Source organism: Onychostoma macrolepis, chromosome 20, assembly GCF_012432095.1.
Source record: "Onychostoma macrolepis isolate SWU-2019 chromosome 20, ASM1243209v1, whole genome shotgun sequence".
In the NCBI taxonomy this organism is placed as follows: Eukaryota; Metazoa; Chordata; class Actinopteri; order Cypriniformes; family Cyprinidae; genus Onychostoma; species Onychostoma macrolepis.
In genome coordinates, this window is record NC_081174.1 from 24611837 (window position 1) to 24630820 (window position 18984).

Genomic DNA, 18984 nt, shown 5'->3' on the forward strand with positions numbered 1-18984 from the left:
CACTTCCTTGATGTAGATGTAGGTCACAGCCATCTACTGTATAGCTACAGTACGAATTTGTTACGTGATAAACGTGTAAACTTGTTTTTACTGTATAGCTAAAATAAACATGTTTAGAATTAATCATTGTAGCATGGTAAGATTAGCTTTTTAACATTTGCGGTTTAATTTTTTAATGTTTTTGAAAGAAGTCTCTTATGCTCAACAAGGCTGCATTTATTTCACTAAAACACAGTAAAAACACTAATATTGTGAAATATTATTACTATTTAAAATAACTGTTTCCTAGTTTAATATATTTTAGAATGTATTTCTGTGATGGCCAAGCTGAATTTTTAGCACATTACTTCAGTGTCCTTCAGACATCATTCTTGATATGCTGATATCGTGCTCAAGAAACATTATTATTATTAATGCTGAAAAAAGTCAATATTTTTGTGGAAACCATGACCCATTTAGGATTCTTTGATCAATAAAAGAACATTTATTTGACATAGAAAACTTTTCTGACATTAAAAATGTCTTTAAAACGGCCACTTTTGATCAATTTAATGTGTCCGTGCTGAATAGTATTTATTTCTTTCCAAAAAGATAAAAATGTAAACTAAATTACTGACCCTAAACAATAGTGAATCTGTAGCACAAATTGTGAACATGGAATACATGGCAAAATAATATAGTCTTCCCCTCAGATCACTAACCCCGATGAGTATGAGCAATTATAATAGTGATACTGTTCTTAGCAAACACCACTAATTAAAAGCCAAGTGAGACCAAATGTTGGCAGCTCCTTTTAATTCTTAATTAAATATGACATATTATTTGCTGTCTGCAGGACTGAATTGACTCTTTAAATCTGAAAATAAAGTGCAGCAGCAAATGTAACAAAAAAAAACACAATGTGCATTTAAAAAAACAAAAAACAAACAAACAAATGTAACAGGTGTTGTGGAATAGATTCAGACACATACTACAGTATATTTAGGGAATAAAATATTACGGTCTTTGAAAATCAATCACAGCAGATGTGCTCTCAAAATAAACTCATTCATAGAGTTCCTTTGAGTAAAGTTCAATCCCACTGGTAAAAGGCACCGTCTCTGGAGAAAAATAAAAAAAAATAAAAACAACACCACCACATTGGCAGTCAAAGCTTTCAGTTTATAATGTTAGCATGTCAACAGCCCAAGCTAACATTCTGACCGATTTCTGTTGTGTCTTCCTCAATATACGTACAGATAATTCAGTTATCTGCACTGGAGTGATATAGCAGTGTGTAGCAGATGTGACTAAATTCTCCCTGAGAATAACAGTGGCATTCACTACCGGCCTGAGTGCATCTTCATAATTGATTGTCTCCAAAATCCCATGGATAACGGCTTTGAAATGATACCTGGCAACCACTTATAACCAAAGTTGAATTAGGTAGCATTGCATTGATGATTTTGTATTGGACATTTCCCAAATGAGTATCAGACCAAGTATCTCCAAGCCTAGACCACGTTTCTATGGTTACAACCTTTCCTGCAAGGCTTTTCCCTGTGCTTTCTCTCTGGCTTTCCTCCAGACCAGCCTTTGTTTGAATATTAAATGGCAAGCTCAAATCAAAACATGGGACAGACGTTGGACTTGAAGCTTTAGGGGTTGCCTTTAGTTTAAAATTCATTGCATGTACCCTAATATACTAATTTGTCTAATGGTCAAGGTTATATACACTTGTTGACATGCTACAGTATTTGGTTTTTGTAACAGCATGAGATTGAAATAAACCCAACACGTGGCAATGGATTACAGTGGATATGAATCTATAACACTGTGCAATATACAGCAGGGACGCCTATTGGGTTGATAGTCTTGAGCAGTGTGCCGCTCAGTGGCTACATCTCAGTGTGCAAAGCTAAAACATACTAGAAATGAATGTCAAAGTTTCCATATTATGGACTTTCAATTTGAACGAACATATCTAAGAATAATATACACTCAAGTTATGCAAGGTGTAAGGCATGCACTACGCTTCAGTGTGGGGTTTGAAAGTCGGAGACCACACTGCAAATCTGGGATTCAAAATCAACATTATGAATATTCTCAACAATTCTTCATTTCTAGGTCACATATTTCTGATATTAATCATGTGAACTCCTACAGACGGTGAGATGTTCTTTTGAGCATTCTCAAATTATGCTGGATAATATGATCAGGTTTCACACAAACAGTCTTTCCCCAGATATCACATGCACAGATGAATCGCTCACAATAAGATAGTGAATATAAATAAAGTAAAAAGGGTGAATTTTGATTTCACGTTTACTTGAAAACAATCCAGGACTGCTAAAATAGACTATAATATGGCTAAATTCAAGTTTTCAGTTCATTTCAATTGTTTTCACTGTTAATTGTTATGTTGAAAATATAATGTTATAAATGTTTTTTAGATTTTTCAGATATTTTTTAAAAATGATTTTAATAAAAAAACATATTAGTTAGAAAATCCTAAATGCTTTTATCATTACAAATTATATTATCAGCATAACAACAGCAGATAACTAATTTAAATATTAAATTGGAGAATTTCAATTCATGTAAATTTTTCATTTCATTTATCTTCTATCACTTGTTATGCTGATAATATAATTTGTATGAATAAAAACATTTCAGATTTTTCTAACTTAATTTTTAAATGTTAAATTTAAATTCTCTTTATATAGTAACATTTAGTAATATTTTTAAAATTTTAATTTTTTATATTATATATTTAATATATAATAAACATTGTTATTATATATATTAACATAAAAAATTATAATAAGAAAACATTAAGATAAGAAAACTAAATCTTTATATCATTACAAATTATATTATTAACTTAACAATTGCAGTGAAATAATTTAAACATTAAATTAGAGAGATTCAAAATTGCATTTTCAAAAGTGGTCTCGGAGTGGTCTTGTTGACCCCACAGTGTATTTTGAGTTTGGTTTACAGCTTTAGATTTGTGCAAACACAGAGCTTGAACACTTTTGCATGACACAGTACTGATTTGCATGACCTAGATGACCTACATGTCTTGGCGTGGAGCTGCGGGTCCCCTGTAATTCTGGGCCCTTTGTTTTCCACAGTGCAGTAGACAGAAACGTGTTTTGTTGATCATGCAAATTCCTGCGGATGTTGGCACAGCATGAAGGGCAGGGAGGAACAGAGAGGGGATCAAGAGGGACAGACATTAATTCATCAACTCCCCATCATCAAGCACTAAACGCTTACAGATTATAACATCTGATGCACGTCATAAATAGATTGAAGGACAAAATCATTCACGCTGTGTGGCTCCACTGCATAACACATCCTGCAGGAAATTATTAGCAGTCTATAGTTCCATTCCTAAAAATGAACTGAATTCAAATCCGTTTGGGGGTTATAAATAAAACATTCCAAAAATTTGTCTTTGATCACGATGCCAAAGACGCCATGTGGAGGAAAGGGTCACTGTGCAATTGAGAATATTCATGAGATGCAGCGAACAGGAAAACTGCTCGTGGTGATTGTTGTATCTAAGTGGCCAGTGTTCGGTCACTTGGCACCCAGAGCTATTTTTAGGGCGTGTGTTTGTGTGTCCAGGTCCTGAGCAGGATGACCCAAGCTGAATCAGCACAGCCAGCGGCCCGACCCCTGTGAGCGCTTCCTCCTCCTCTTACAGATGTAGTAGATAGGCAACGCAAACAAGCCTGCGGAGAGATCAGTCACAACACAGGACAGCTCAGTCACACCGAAACAAGGTTGAAAACAAGAAACTCATCTAGCCATACAATCCAATAATGTGCTTTACAGAAAAATGAACCAAATTCAAATATATATATATATATATATATATATATATATATATATATATGTATGTATATATATATATATATATATATATATATATATATATATATATACATACATACATATATATATATATAGGTATTAATACAGTTTTTCTTTATCCACTTGATATTTAGAAATTCTTCTTGTATGGTATATTGATATATTTGGGAACACAATAATTCTAAGTAAAATATGTGTTTGGTAACACACTGAAATCCTGCAGCGCCCGCAAGGTCCCCCTGCTCAAGAAAGCACATGTACAGCCCCTCTGAAGTTTGCCAATGATTCAGAGGAGAACTGGGTGAAAGTGTTGTGGTCAGATGAGACCAAAATCGAGCTCTTTGGCATCAACTCAACTTGCCGTGTTCGGAGGAGGAGGAATGCTGCCTATGACCCCAAAAACACCATCCCCACCGTCAAACATGGAGGTGGAAACATTATGCTTTGAGGGTGTTTTTCCGCTAAGGGGACTGGACAACTGCACCACATCAAAGGGACGATGGACGGGGCCATGTCAGGGCCAGGGCATTGAAAACGGGTCGTGGATGGGTATTCCAGCAAGACAATGAAAAACACACGGCCAAGGCAACAAAGGAGTGGCTCAAGAAGAAGCACATTAAGGTCCTGGAGTGGCCTTGCCAGTCTCCAGACCTTAAATCTCATAGAAAATTTGTGAAGGGAGCTGAAGGTTCGAGTTGCCAAACGTCAGCCTCGAAACTTTAATGACTTGGAGAGGATATGCAAAGAAGAGTGGGACAAAATCCCTCCTGAGATGTGTGCAAACCTGGTGGCCAACTACAAGAAACGTCTGACGTCTGTGATTGCAAACAAGGGTTTTGCCACCAAGTACTAAGTCATGCTTTGCGAAGGGGTCAAATACTTATTTCACTCATTAAAATGTGTAAGGTCTACGAATTTGGTCCAAGGACGGTACCCAATCGTGGATGAAAGTTTCCTGCGTGTTTGGTCTTTTCAGCACGCAAAGTTATTAAATTTAGGTTAAATTCAAATCTGACTCCATTTTATTATGACCTCGAACTTAGGTTGAAAGGCAAATTGGTCGTGTGTCTGTCCCTAATTATTCCTATTATTCTTCTGACATTTGATTATTCTAGTTAATTCTTTACTTTATATTTACTCGTTCATTAGGAATCTATGTCGCTCAGGGTGTATCACGCCGGCCGATGTAAGTTACGTGTACCCCACAATCACAAACTCTCCAGTCTGATCATTAGTCAGAGGTTACGACTAACTATTTAATAGGTTGCCCATGCTTACCATTATTTAAATAGCGGTTCTGTTTAGCCCCCTACAGTCACCCATGTAACAACTTAGTTAAAGCTCAAACAATAATCAGAGGTTATGGCTAGCACTATGATACTTCAATAGTGTTTTTATCTAGCCCCCTATAGTTAATCTAACTATATAACAACTTGAATAAAGCTTAGACAATAACCAGAGGTTATGGCTAGTACTATGAAATATGCCCGAACCATGCTAGTATTTCGATAGTATTTTACCTAGCCCCCCATAGTAGATGCAACTGTATAACAACTTAACAAAAGTCAAGCAGGTAGTCAGAAATCTAGAAACTCACCTGATGTGCCCCATGGTCCATCTAACCTGAGATTTAGTATGTACTAACCCTGGATGCAGATTTGCGGTAACATACGCCTTCACTTAATCTACTTGCTCAGAATAAATTCAATAATAAATTGCTCAGAGTAGCTCAGAATAAATTCAAATGTAACAATTTATTATCAGTCAGGTAAATGTGTATTATACCAATTATACAGCCAATTCAAAAGTATCAATTCAATGCAAAACATCAAAATCTCAAAGATGAATCTAAAAGCAAGCATACCTGACTTGAGAAAAATACATAATATGAAGTGTGCGAACACACTTCATATCACGGGCTCATTCCGGCTACAGAAGGCCCTGATCCTTTTGCAACATTTCCTTAAGTACCTCAGACCAAGACTAACATCCCCCGAGATGGAGACAGGAACTAACAATTGGAATTTGCATTGATCAAGTAGAGTTATCACCTTTTGGGACAGAAGGTAATTTGCATGAAAGGCACTGGGAACTGACCTCTACAGAGTGCAAAATATCTCTAAACTCTTTTATTTTAGTTTACTTCTTATAAGAATGAGACCATTGTACCAGTCGCCCTGAAACAATTTAAATGATACCAAACATGACTGTAAATATCACTTGCATTAATGTAGAACATTACAATCTACTATTGACCATTTTGAGCAGACTGAGTAGAAGGAAGGATGGGTGGAGGGATTTAAGAAGAAACAAATGGAAGTTTCCTGCACCTCCACTCTGTGTGTCTGGGTGTCTCGAAGATGCCCGTGCATGTTTGTATTGTCTGTTTCTCCGGAGTTCAAAGTTTCTGAGGTTCTTTCATCCTTACAAATGCGAATCAATTCATATAACTTTTTTGAAATGCGTTTTTCTGGATTTTTTTGTTGCTATTCTGTCTCTCACTGTTCAAATAAACCTACCATTAAAATTATAGACTGATCATTTCTTTGTCAGTGGGCAAACATACAAAATCAGCAGGGGATCAAATAATTTATTCTCCACTGTATTTGTGTCTAATTAATTGTGTGAGTTTGTTTTTCAAATACTTTTTTCAAATAATAATTTCATGCAATTTTCATTAGAATTCTTAATGTTCTTATTAGAGATTAAGTGAATCTCACTTAAAAAAACCCACATTAAATTAATATATGAATACATAAATTAATGACAATAAAACAAATATTACCAAGATGCATATCAATAATTAATTTTTATAATATAAAAATATACATTTCTTGGACTAGACAGCTGAATGATACACAATATGCATATTGGCTTTCCACATTTTTGAATTTGGAAATAAAACCATTGTATTTCATGTCACAACCACATTTATATTTTTACTATAGAACTGAAAAAAGGGCTTAATTGTCATGAAAATGTTAAAATTATTTAACGAAATTGCTATAAAAAGCAAATTACATAATAAAATACAACCCAGACATGTTCCTGACAGGCTTTGTGAGATTCAGGAAGTGTAACACAATCCTTACCTATGACCAAAGCCAGAGCTCCAACAACCACCACGAGGACAATGACCACTGGAGCCACCAGCACTTTACTCACTGTGAATCGAGCAACAGAAAAGCATTCAGGCTCACAAAGACAAACACATTTAGAATTCTTATCTACTGCTGGACTAAAGAGAAATGGATGGAGTGTTGTCTTTCTCAGCAAGCCAGTTGGTTAAAGTGAACCCTGTGACCTGTAGTCCAAACACTTGTGTCTGTGATGTATGGATGGTTGGGTATTATACTACGGTTCGTTGCACTAGCCTGAGGACACCACACAAACACCGGCTCACGTAAAGTATACACAGATATGCAAACTAAAAGCAGATCATAGAGTCGGTCATATCTCTGTGCTATTACTAACTGCCATTATCAGGGAGTTGTAAACTATCATGGTCTGAAATGGTGTAAACTGCTCTTTTAGGTGCTCTAGTTGCGTCAGAACCATTTGTTTTTGTGACATAACCTAGAAGTGAACTCGTATTTTGTCTGCGTAAAAATTGGGTTGTACAGCTGTATACAAATACAAAAATATACATATTTAACTTTACAGTTATATACACAATTGTACATATACACTCACACACAACAGTATGTCTGTACACTGATGTTTATTGGTGAGCTTGCAATCTAAATCAAGATAATAAAGAGATGATACATAATGCAACTTTTTGGCCATGATTGACTCAAAATGATTATAAACAATAAATAAAACTGTCAATTAGTAAAGTTTGTGAGACTTAAATCTGCTTAATTGCTTGCTAGTTTTTCTAAAAATAATTATCATTTCCAAATGTGATTGAGTCCAGTAGGAAACACTGATATATATATATATATATATATATATATATATATATATATATATATATATATATATATATATATATATATATATATATATATATATATATATATATATATATATATACATATATATATATACACACACACACACACACACACACACACACACATATATACATACATGTGTATATATATATATATATACATACATATATATATATATATATATACATACATATATATATATATATATACATACATATATATATATATACATACATATGGTATGCAGAGCACCTAAAAGCACATTATGATAACAAATGGACAAGAAAGCTCAAGATAACCCAATGTTATGTCTCCAAAGTAACCCCTAGTACTCCAAAAGAATTTAAATAAATCAAGTTGTGTTCTCTGCTGCAAACTCACTACAAACAGAGCCTCGGACCAGCCGGCGCAGATGGGGTTTCTCAGGCAGGTAGCGGTACTTGCATCCAAACACGCTCAGGTTGGAGGTGTGGTCCCCAAAGAAGCGCAGATGCCTATACTTCTCACCGCAACGATAACAGAAGTTAGTGTTGCACTGCGTGCAGGTCATGTGATCACAGCCCTCTGTTCTCTGAATGTGGATCTGTTGGTAAGGAGAAGAAATCATTTGGCAATAAGTAATCAATTCACAATGATACACCATCCAGCCAATTATTTTTTTCTCTTTCTAGTCAGATGTGTGAGCTAGTGGGGAAAATTGTTTTCAACCTGGGCCAGTGACTGACGTTCAATTAGTGAAAGCCTCACAAAATGATCATTTACAATGATTACACTGCAATTATTCCATCAAATAATGCTCTTCTCTGTATTATGGTTTGAGAAACTCGTTCACAAAGGGAAGGTCCTCAACGAAAAGATGTTTGCTAAGCCCTTAGGTATCTAGCTCAGGTATGTGCACTATGCCAAACACTCATGTTCTGATGTATCCTCCAAAGAACCATGAATGCACATGTCTTGATGGAAAACAGCAACACCTTGTAGAACTTGTGGATCTCTTGCAATTGTGTCAGTGGAAAGAAAATGGTCTTGAATGAACTTTAATTCAGGATCACTTTGCCCACTTTGCACCTCTCTCTGACTAAAATTAAATTAAAATTACGAAGGCTTGTTTTTGCTACCATACCTTTAAGACTTCACAATAAGGTTCTTTTGATATTAGGTAAAGCAATAGCTAACATAAAAAGTTGTATTCAAGTTGTATAAATAAACATTAGTTAAAGTATTAAATGAACATGGATTGATTCAAGATATTATATTATATTATATATAACTCATGTTAACAAATTGATCTTTATTGTAAAGATCATCAAGACTATATGCAAATGACCTGCCCTACCAATCAAACATCAGGGGTCAGTAAGAATTATTTATTTTTAAGGAAATTAATACTTTAATTCAGCAAGGATGCATTAAACTGAAAAAAAAGACAGTAAGGACATTTATAATGTTACAAATATTTCAATTTCAGAAAAGAGATTGCTGAATTGGTGAAAAGAAGAAATTGTTGAATAAAATAATTTTTTTCTTTTTGCACACAAAAAGTATTCTCGTAGCTTCATAAATTATGGTTGAACCACTTATGTCACACATGGACTATTTTAACAATGCCCTTGCTACGCTTCTGGCCTTTGAATGTGGTAGCTCTGTAGCTATTTATGCAGGATCATAAAAATCTCAGTTTTCATAAAAAAATATCTTAATTTGTGTTCCGAAGATGAACGAATGAGGATGAGTAATTAATGACAGAATTATCATTTTTGGGTGAACTAACCCTTTAATATACTCATGGTTATGATGTCAATACCATACCAAATGTGGTATTATGAACATTGGATTACAGTACATTAAGTAATAACTTTTCCATGTCAAAAAATGAATGAAAATCTAGTTTTCAGTATATGTACAGTGCATTTTTGTAGAGTATGTTCATTACCCTGCAGCGTGGACACTTCTGAGCGTTCCTCTGTCCGTGTTCGATGACGCTGGCCCAGTGACGCAACAGCTTGTCTCCTTTCCTGTAGTCTCGACACTTCAGGCCTTCGTGCCAGGGCGAGTGGCATTTAAAACACCAGACAAACTGGCACTTTGTGCACTGAATCTGTGAGGAATATTTGAAGAGACAGATAGACAGTTTGCTTACTCAAGAAAGCCTTTTGGCAAACAAAGTCATTCTGATTCAGAGTTTAGACACATAATTCCACATTGTAACTACAGAATGGACAACAAGCGAAAAACCAGACCTTATACTTATGTTCACTCTTGGTAGACGTCTGTTGGCTATGACCCTTCAAAGAAGTAAACAGGCTGCACTGGGGACACGGTTTTGTGCTGGAGTCCAGTCTGCTCAGCTCCAAGAAGTACTTGTATTTTGCCAGCTCTTCACTGGATAGGTGCGAAATCACCAAACTTTCCTCCAAGAAACCACTGCACTCTGTGATGGGACACACCAAGTGTGCCCGACCCACGTGAACCTTAAAAAAAAACACGCAATCAGGCAAATAGGTTAAAGACCGCAGCATTAATGCAGTGGTAAACCTTTGCATGGCTCTAAGTGCAGTTAAATATGTAATCCACCCTATTTGAAAACTGTGACGTGTGGAGTGTGATTTAGTGTTCTTGGAAATTATGGGTTTTAATCAGTGATTACAAGCGAGGACAGAAACAAGCAGGAAGTGCAAACGATCTGTGTACACAAGCAACTCAAATAGCCACTGTACAAGCAGCATTGTACCTGAGGTACTTCCAAGTCAACGAGCAACGTCACCTTCTCAAACAATCACTGAAGTATGGTAATACATGATTGAAGAGGGCTCAGCGGGAAGGAACGAACCCTAGGGGCTAGTTTGTACAGGTTGAATGCGGTATGATTTGTTGATAAATGGATCTGTGTTGAATGACCTTTCTCAGTCTCCTAGAGGGAGTTAAGGGATCTCATGGATCAGTGAGATCCATTTCATTCTCATTGTTCACATAACAGGGCTTTGGTGTAGCCCTACAGCTGTGAGACTATGACTACCGGCACCGCCCCTGTGAGAGGATTGCTGTGCGTCCTGCCTCTGGTTCCCCACCCATCTTCCTCTGCTCCCCCCTCTGGGACGACAGGATTACTGAGCATTTCCATTGCGAGAAATAATCTACTCTCCACCCTCCTATTTTTATGCTCAAGCAACAGCATTTAAGGGACATTATCTGAGGTGACAAAAAAAAAGGAACTGGTCAAGAGACTTATGTAAAATCAGGCAAGTCTTAAGTAATTACCATTCAGCTGGAATAAAATTTACCATGACATCTGGAAGCAATGCATTCTGGACAAAAATAGACCAGACTGGATTTTGTCTGTCACTGCATGATGTGAGCACCAGGAAAGAGTGATAACATTACCACCCAGTTACTACCACTATCACAGCGTCCATCCCTAAAATATGGAAATGGCTTGATAACAATAACCCCACTCTGAGTTAGGGTTGATAAAAGTTACTTTTAGTGATGAGTCACAACAATACAGCAGCTGACTCGTCATTTAGTCAAGATTTTTTTTGTTTTTGATATTTTTTAGGGGTGGTGCCAGCATGCTTTGCTTAAGCTGCAAGTCATTTTGCATGGTAAAATTTTCTCAGAAAATGTACATCACCTTTACAGCCCCGCCGCTAGGATCATACACGTTCAGACTGACATATTTGGCCGCTTTATCACCTCTCAACCCGTTTTTTGATTTATTTAGACATTGTTCAATGCACTTTGTCAAGTTGTGTTTGAATACATAAATGCATCTTTAAAAACTGAGAAACCTGAAACTAGCTTAATTATACAGCTTTTAATCAGGGATCCTTAAATCTAGCTCACGAGATCCAATTATCTCTCCCACTTCGCTTCCTGTACTCTCTATACTGTCCTATCAAATTAAAAAGGCAAAATGCCGTCGGCGCCAATAGCCTCGTGGTTGGTGCGACGACATACAGTGCAACTGCGCTCACAGCGACCCGAATTCGATTCCTGTCTCGAGGTCCTTTGCCGAACCCACCCCCCCTGTCCTCACAGTGCTTTTCTGTCGTCTCTCTCTACTGTCCTAACTATAAAAAATGCATAAAAAGCCCATAAAATATCTTAAAAAAAAAAAAAAAAATCTAAATCATCCACAGTGAGAAAAATAAGATAAGGTGTGTCCCAATTTGCTTACTTGTGCAATATTCTTGTTCATTTTGTGGTCAAACTAAAAATTCCATTAAGTGCATTTAAAAAAATAAGCGGATGATGCACTTATCCAAAAAAATAAATAAATAAATAAAAAAATTCCATGTGGAATATTGGACACCTCATGCACTCAACTGTTCCAGCTTTCTTTACATAGCCTATGGCGAGGGCCTATTAGACTCTTCAATCTCATGCACTAGACGGTTGAGTGCAGTATAAGCGCACAATGTAGAGGGACACAGCTTTAGTTTACCTAACTTCAGCTTGAACAGGCTTGTACTAGTTTGGGGACACTGCTGGAGTCATTTTTAAATGATGCACCTGACTAATGCGAAGGATGGCTTTGGTAAACAGCACTAACAATGCTCATGTTGGGAGAAGGGCTCTCGTGGCTGATTGTGTGGCGTCTTGTGCTCGCAGCAGGTAGATTCTGAGAGCCCAGTGTGCTTGGAGTTTACTTTGGGATCCTAATGAGATCTGGCACTCCCATGAGAGCCCTTACCTGAGTATGTGGCACCAACTGGTGACAGCAGTGCTAGCACTCTCCCGGGGCCACCCACCGGTTCTTTTTACACCTGTCAGCCTGCTGCTAATGGGCCGACCGTACAGCTATAGTACAATAACAGCACTCAGCATCCACTGCAGGCGTGAACAATCCTCTCAGTATGGATGGAGAGTCTGATTTCCAGCCTGCCATGTCACACGCTGGCATCCTGTATTAACTTTGACATGTTTTCTGATTGACCGGCACCACCTCTTAAGGTGGGCTATCTTCTTGGGGAGATATCTTTTTGATGGATGTGAAAGAGTGCAGAACTCACTCTTTGAGGCCGGCCACATGCCTGCTAAGAATAAATCAGATTTATTACAGTAAACACTCAGTCAACATAAGACAGCAACCAAACTGCTGTGGGAAATGTGCAGAACAGACATGAAAAATTACTAGTGGCACTCATCTTTCACATCTAGTTTCTAATGTTAGCACTAACCAGGTACGGATTAACTTAATCTAGAAGAGCAGTCCTATCCTTAGATGACTTTTAAGAAAACAATGCTGCATACACAACACAAACCGCATGAGAAACTGTGAGAAAGCTGATCATCGAGTGGCTGGTCACACACCTCAGGGTGTAAATTGCATGTCAGTATAGAAAGTAATCAAATATTTTTCATTTTCTCAGCAGATTTCCTGCATCACCTCATCTCAGCGCTGCATCACATATTTTAATCTAAGGCCTCATACATCTCAATTACAGTAGGTTGTAAGTAATATTCAGTCGAGCAGAAACTGTATACATTCATACATTTAAATGGATCAGTTATTCTGCAAGTCTACAAAAGGTCAGTGAAACCAACTATACAAATCTTCTACCAAACCTTTACACAATATGATTCCTTATATCAAATCTACTGAGGCATATACTGTACATCAAAGCAAAAGTTCAAAAGCAGAAAGACATTTCACATTTTTTTTTTACCTATTACTCCAGTACCGTGCCTTTTAAATGCTGCTTTTACAATGCCAAAGCAGACATACCTGTAAATGTTTCTATCAACAGAGTAAAACAGAGTTTTTTACCAAATCCTTTAGTAAAATACAAAATTATGTGTTCTAAAACTTGGGTACAGGTTTATGAAAGCCAACTGTCACTGCTTCAGCCATTTTCTGTCATTTAACGTTTTTGACTATCCTCCTGTGCATCAAGGTTGAGCAACATTCAGAATTTAGGAATTGTGTCACTTTATGAGTGTGTATGAGTTTGAATTCATAGACATTCAAATCGAACAAAAGGAATTTCATTACTCCAACAGAAGAAACAAATGTAGCAACCTCTAAAAATAAAACAAATATTTAATTTTGACTCATTCATACTCATTTAAATTCATTAAAATTCTTACCATGCATCACCACAATGCTGTTTAGATAACTCTATACTTTTTGAATTAAAGTATTTATTATATTAAATAAATGCAAAACACATATGCACATCATATGTTTATATAGAAATTGCTATCATTGGCACTTTAATCTAACATCTAATGTTTCTGGAAATTTGGGATGTATAAGCCTACATGTCTGAATGACTAGTCTGTCTTATGGAAAATCTGAATAATTAGGATGATTAGGGTCCAACAGACACTGTGTTTTTTTACGGAGGCATTCACACAGACTGCATACTTGGGTTAAAAAACAGCTGGACAGGGCACAACAAAATAGAACGGAATGCAGAGATCTTGGATCTCATTTAAAAAAAAAATAAATACATAACTATTTTTAACTTGATACGTTTATGAAGCTGAAAAAAGCAACAATCAAAAATAGCAGACTGAAGAAGTCACAGTTTATGCATAATAATGGAAACATTACTTAGAGCAGCCGTTTTGAGGTCTGACAGTAATTTATTGTTGAAGGCTGTGTAATTGTTACAAAAGCAGTGTTTTGATGGCTGTGGCAGTGCTGCTTTAAAGGGGATGAATTTAAAAAGACACAAACTCTCAGAAATAGTTTACAGAGCCAAACGCTATCAGCACACCAGACAGCTCTGAGAAGCTGTCTCTTTATTTATGTCCTTTGAAAAAAATGCTGCTAAAAATATTAACTACAAAAATGAAAATAAATTTGTATCTCAAACCCCTAACTTCTTGGATGAAATACCCTGTATGTTGTTGGTGGCTATGATTACAATTTATAATAGGTCAATTTATACTTACCCATAAACATGTTATCATACCCACAACATGAATGTTTTTTTTAAATTTATTAATAAATTATATATTAAAGATACCAGTTCTGGATCCTGTTTTGATTTCATTCTGAATGCAAACAACACTTAACATTAATTTCAAAAGCATTAAAAAAAAGTTTCAGATAATGAGACCGATGCCACCATATTTATATTTGTCCTGAGATGGCATTATAGTGACATGCTGGATATTATAACTATCCAAACCTTTTTAAACATAATAAGTAAACCACTAATGAACCCAGTGCAAGCCAGCATTCTGAAATATTACTCCTAAGAATGAACCAAACGCCCTTGCCATAGGCACCTGACATTTAGACCAGCTGCCCCATTTGCCAAACCCAACACAAAGGGCTGAAATGAGAAACAGTGGCTCGGTGAAGTTAAATATTAGCTATTTAAATGAGTCTTTTGTAGTGCAAACCTCTTGCCATTTCTCTTCAGTAAAAGTGCACGTTAACCGATCGCCCTTTCCTTTCATCTGCTTACAAACCATATTCACAGCATTCATTTGATCTCATATATTCTTATTATCTAAATTGCTTTTGAAATCATGCACCGCACAGGCCTAAAAATGACTGCAATGAAAGCAAGATTGTTGAATGTCACCTTTAAAAAGTAGAAAAGTGCACAAATGATCATTTGAATCAAAAGGGAAAACTTAACGTTAAAGGAATAGTTCACCTGAAAACTAAAGATGATATTTTGATGAAAGTTGAAACAGTCCATAAAATTAAAGTCAATGGGGTTCAATAGACAGTGAGAGTGAGTAAACGATGACAGAAATTTCTTTTTGGGTGGACTATCCCTTTAAATTAAATCATTTCCAAAGTAAAAACCCAAATCTAGTCATAGATTGCACTTCACTTCACTTTAAAATAAGCTTAATGCTCACATAAAGGATGTTTTCAAGTAGCCAGAACCAGAAACAAAAGTACTTATGCATTACGCCACCGTGTTATGATGCTGTACACAGCTGTCATTAGATACGATTCAAACAGACAGGTTTTACAGGTAATCAGCTTTTTACAGTACGTCCATGAATAGCAAAACACATGCTGCAACAATGGGAGGAGTGGCGATATATCTGCAAGCGGCTATATAAACAAAATTCTTTTTGGCAGCATCATCGTCATAATTGTGCACTCCAGAACACAGTCAAGAAAAAAGTCTAGGCTTGCAGCTAATCAGGCCAAGTGAGCTCACCAAACACTGGTGACTGCTTGGCCATGGATAAGACAAAACCAGACCAACACCTTTGGCCACAAAAGACAGCACACCAACCTCTGCCTGACCCCCAAGATCATTCATGGGGCAATAAATCTGATTTGAGAGTAGAGCAGCAACAGTCAAGCCAACGTTACTTAATTACGACCACAAGATCCCTCCAGAAGGGCAAATTGTTACTATGTTGCCTGCAAACCGTGCACAGACCTTCCAGCCAACAGTCATGTAATGTAATTAGGGCACAGAGAGGCTGAGCTCAGTGATTAAGCAATCAATTACAGCACAAGTTCTTCCTCCCCTTGCCAGCGACATGACTCACTGCCACTGCATATAAAAAAAAAAATTAAAAATAAAACCTTTTCTAGACCTCTTCCTAAGAACCTGATATTAGAGTATAAGTAGGGATATGAAAAAAAAATATATTTTTAGTTTAGGGTTACATGAAGGTCTTAAAGAAGGTTACACGAAAATGAAAATTCTGTCATCATTTAGTCACCCATATGTTGTCATGTTTTTTTTATGTCCATACTCCATACAATGAAAGTCAACTCTGAAATTCTAAGTTTTAATGATTATTTTACAAGAACATACAATTTCAAAATTTCACATTTAATTCAATGCTTTAATTGTCATTTCTTTGAAATTGTTTGCGGAATTTGCTAGCAGTTTCCAAGTGAAACTGTTTCAAAGTAAATATACTTTCAGTGAATGGGGTCTGACCACAGAATTCTTCAGAATATCTTCTTTTTTGTGTTGCACAGAAGAAAGAAAGTCATAGAGGTTTGAAATGAAATAGGTTGGGCAAATGAATGCAGAATTTTCATTTTTTGAGTGATCTATTCATTTACAACTTGGGGTTCACCTGACATGATAGGATGCATTTCTTAGGCCACCTTTTCAATGTCTGCAATCTTCAGCTACAACTGCCACAATTCTAGTCATACTAGTTGAGATATTTTAACATAGAAGACAGCTTAAGGAGTTGTTTACATGAGGAATGTTCTTCTGTTTAAAAATATAAATAGATTGCAATCGAATGGGTCTTGAGAAGTTTAGAAGTTGAACAATTTTCCACTTGATATGCTGTCTCAACCCCCCCCCCCCCAAAATAAATTTCAACAGCCAATCAAATCTTTTAATACTTTAAATGGGACAACTGTTCCAAGAGGTTTTTACCATGCAAAATGTCTAGCTAAAGTACCGCATGCAAATTAAAACACCATTAAAAATGTCAAAATAAAAATGGCTGGATGACTAGCTGACCATGCCTAATCCAAATTTGTTTAAATATACAAATAAGTTCAAATTATTTTTGACAAGACTTGTTTTTACACATGCTGGTGTGTCATGTATCTTTCTGAGGAACTCAGAAATGGTCATGCTTTTTTTATATCACACAGACATGACTGTATTGTGTTATACAACAAGGGCCTCTGCTCTGCGGGAAAGGGAGTACTAAAATGACTAAAACTAACATTTCCAAGTCTATGATGATGACCACATGGGCCAGACTAAGCAACACAGGAAATGCATCACTTCTACAAAGTGGGAAAGGACAGGCTGAGAACGTTTTCACAAACACAACGGAGAACTTCTCCATTAACAAACAGAAACATGCTATAATTAGAAGACAAACAATTAAGAAAAGCAAATAGCAGGCTGACTGACAGGTGCTCTTCCAACAAAACATGCTTGTCGAAACACCTTAGAGTACCTTGTAAAGACCATAAACATGAAAATCATGGAGTATCATAGTATTACCATCACTATACCAGGGTATAAAGACAGAAAAGCACATGAAGATGACGCATGTTTCACAGCTTCAGGAGGACGTGATTCTAATTGCTGGCACACGTAGAGGCATATTAGGTTTTCATCAGTCCACTTTAAAAGTGGTGGCAGACACAATCAAAGAAACATTCCTGATTTTATTCAATGCTGAAAAGAAAGGAAACTGAGATGGCATGGATGTGGATACCTGTGAGATGATGTATCTTTTCAGACATTCTTCACAAACTGCATTTTTGCAACAGTGTAGCGGTATGGTTTGTTTGTCATCAAGACAGATACGACATGTTAACACAACAGATAAACTGCTGTCAGTGTTATAAGAGCCGTTTAATCCAGACAGCATCAGGTCGGAGACTGTATAGGGCTCTGGATAGTGATCATGGTCCAATTCTGAATTTGGCAAGTCGGTGGGAGGTACAACCAGCAGATCTGATGATGATGATGATGATAAAGATGTAGCTTCATGATCAGGTATTGTTTTCTCTACAGGTATCCTATAATTATCATTGGCAATACAGTATACAGTGCAGTAAACATGCTCTTTTGATTGGCTGGGATCTTCACCACTCTTCAAATCAATAGTATAATCAATATGATGATTCCCGTCAGGATCTCCCAATCCTGAGTTGCTCTCCATGTTTTGTTGGAGACTTTTTGTGCTACATTGCATCCTTTCATCATCCTTTTCATGATCCAAGTCGTTCAGTTTGATGTCAAATCCTACTTTCTCCGGGTCTTTGGGATCTTCTGGATCTCTGATTGTGGAACCAAAATTCCTCCTTAAAATGTCAACGGCTCTTATGTTTTCCCTCTCGGTATTTTCTTTATTATTGCCTCCTGGCTCATGTTTGTGTTTATGAAATTCCAAAACATCCTTCGAGGATAACGATAATGATGATGGCACCTTCGCGTCGCTGCTGCGGACATCCCGGCCGAAATCAGTGCTCCGCGTCCCGCTGGATACATGGACAGATTCCCCGTCGCGTCCAGTATAACCAGGCATATTTTGAGCGGTGACATTCACACGCACGGAAGACTCATCTTCCATTCCCGAGCGGTCAACTTTCCATTTGTGCGAAAACGCACACAGTCCGCTTTCAAACTCACAAACTAAACACAGAGCGAGTTACTATTACACCACTTCCGGGTCCGAAATCACGAATCCTAGTACGGCGAAGCCTCTGCTCATGAATATTAATTAAGCCACG

At 36.8% G+C, this 18984-nt stretch overlaps 1 protein-coding gene across 2 annotated transcripts; it reads right to left on the bottom strand.

Annotated features, from left to right (window-relative positions):
• Positions 1-2853: 2853 nt before the first annotated feature.
• On the bottom strand, positions 2854-18928 carry rnf217 (ring finger protein 217). Of its 2 annotated transcripts, none has more exons than XM_058756882.1 (6): positions 17964-18928; positions 10064-10294; positions 9757-9921; positions 8205-8406; positions 6957-7028; positions 2854-3722 (listed from the first exon to the last, which is right to left on the bottom strand). In XM_058756882.1, the coding sequence occupies exons 1-6, from the start codon at positions 18822-18824 to the stop codon at positions 3643-3645; spliced, it is 1611 nt and encodes a 536-aa protein (XP_058612865.1). In that variant the 5' UTR covers positions 18825-18928; the 3' UTR covers positions 2854-3642. The 2 variants fall into 2 exon arrangements, with proteins under 2 accessions (XP_058612865.1, XP_058612866.1); XM_058756883.1 differs by lacking the exon at positions 17964-18928 and adding an exon at positions 16043-17048.
• Between the last annotated feature and the right edge of the window lie 56 nt (positions 18929-18984).

Bases quoted from the DNA above. Each gene is read 5' to 3' on its own strand.
- rnf217 (XM_058756882.1), bottom strand. From the start codon at position 18,824: ATGGAAGATGAGTCTTCCGTGCGTGTGAATGTCACCGCTCAAAATATG. The intron at 10,295-17,963 runs GTATCCACATCC...TTTTTTTTTAAG, and splicing joins AAAGATACATCATCTCACAG to GTTCACGTGGGTCGGGCACA. The intron at 7,029-8,204 runs GTGAGTTTGCAG...CTCGATTCACAG, and splicing joins GGTCCGAGGCTCTGTTTGTA to TGAGTAAAGTGCTGGTGGCT.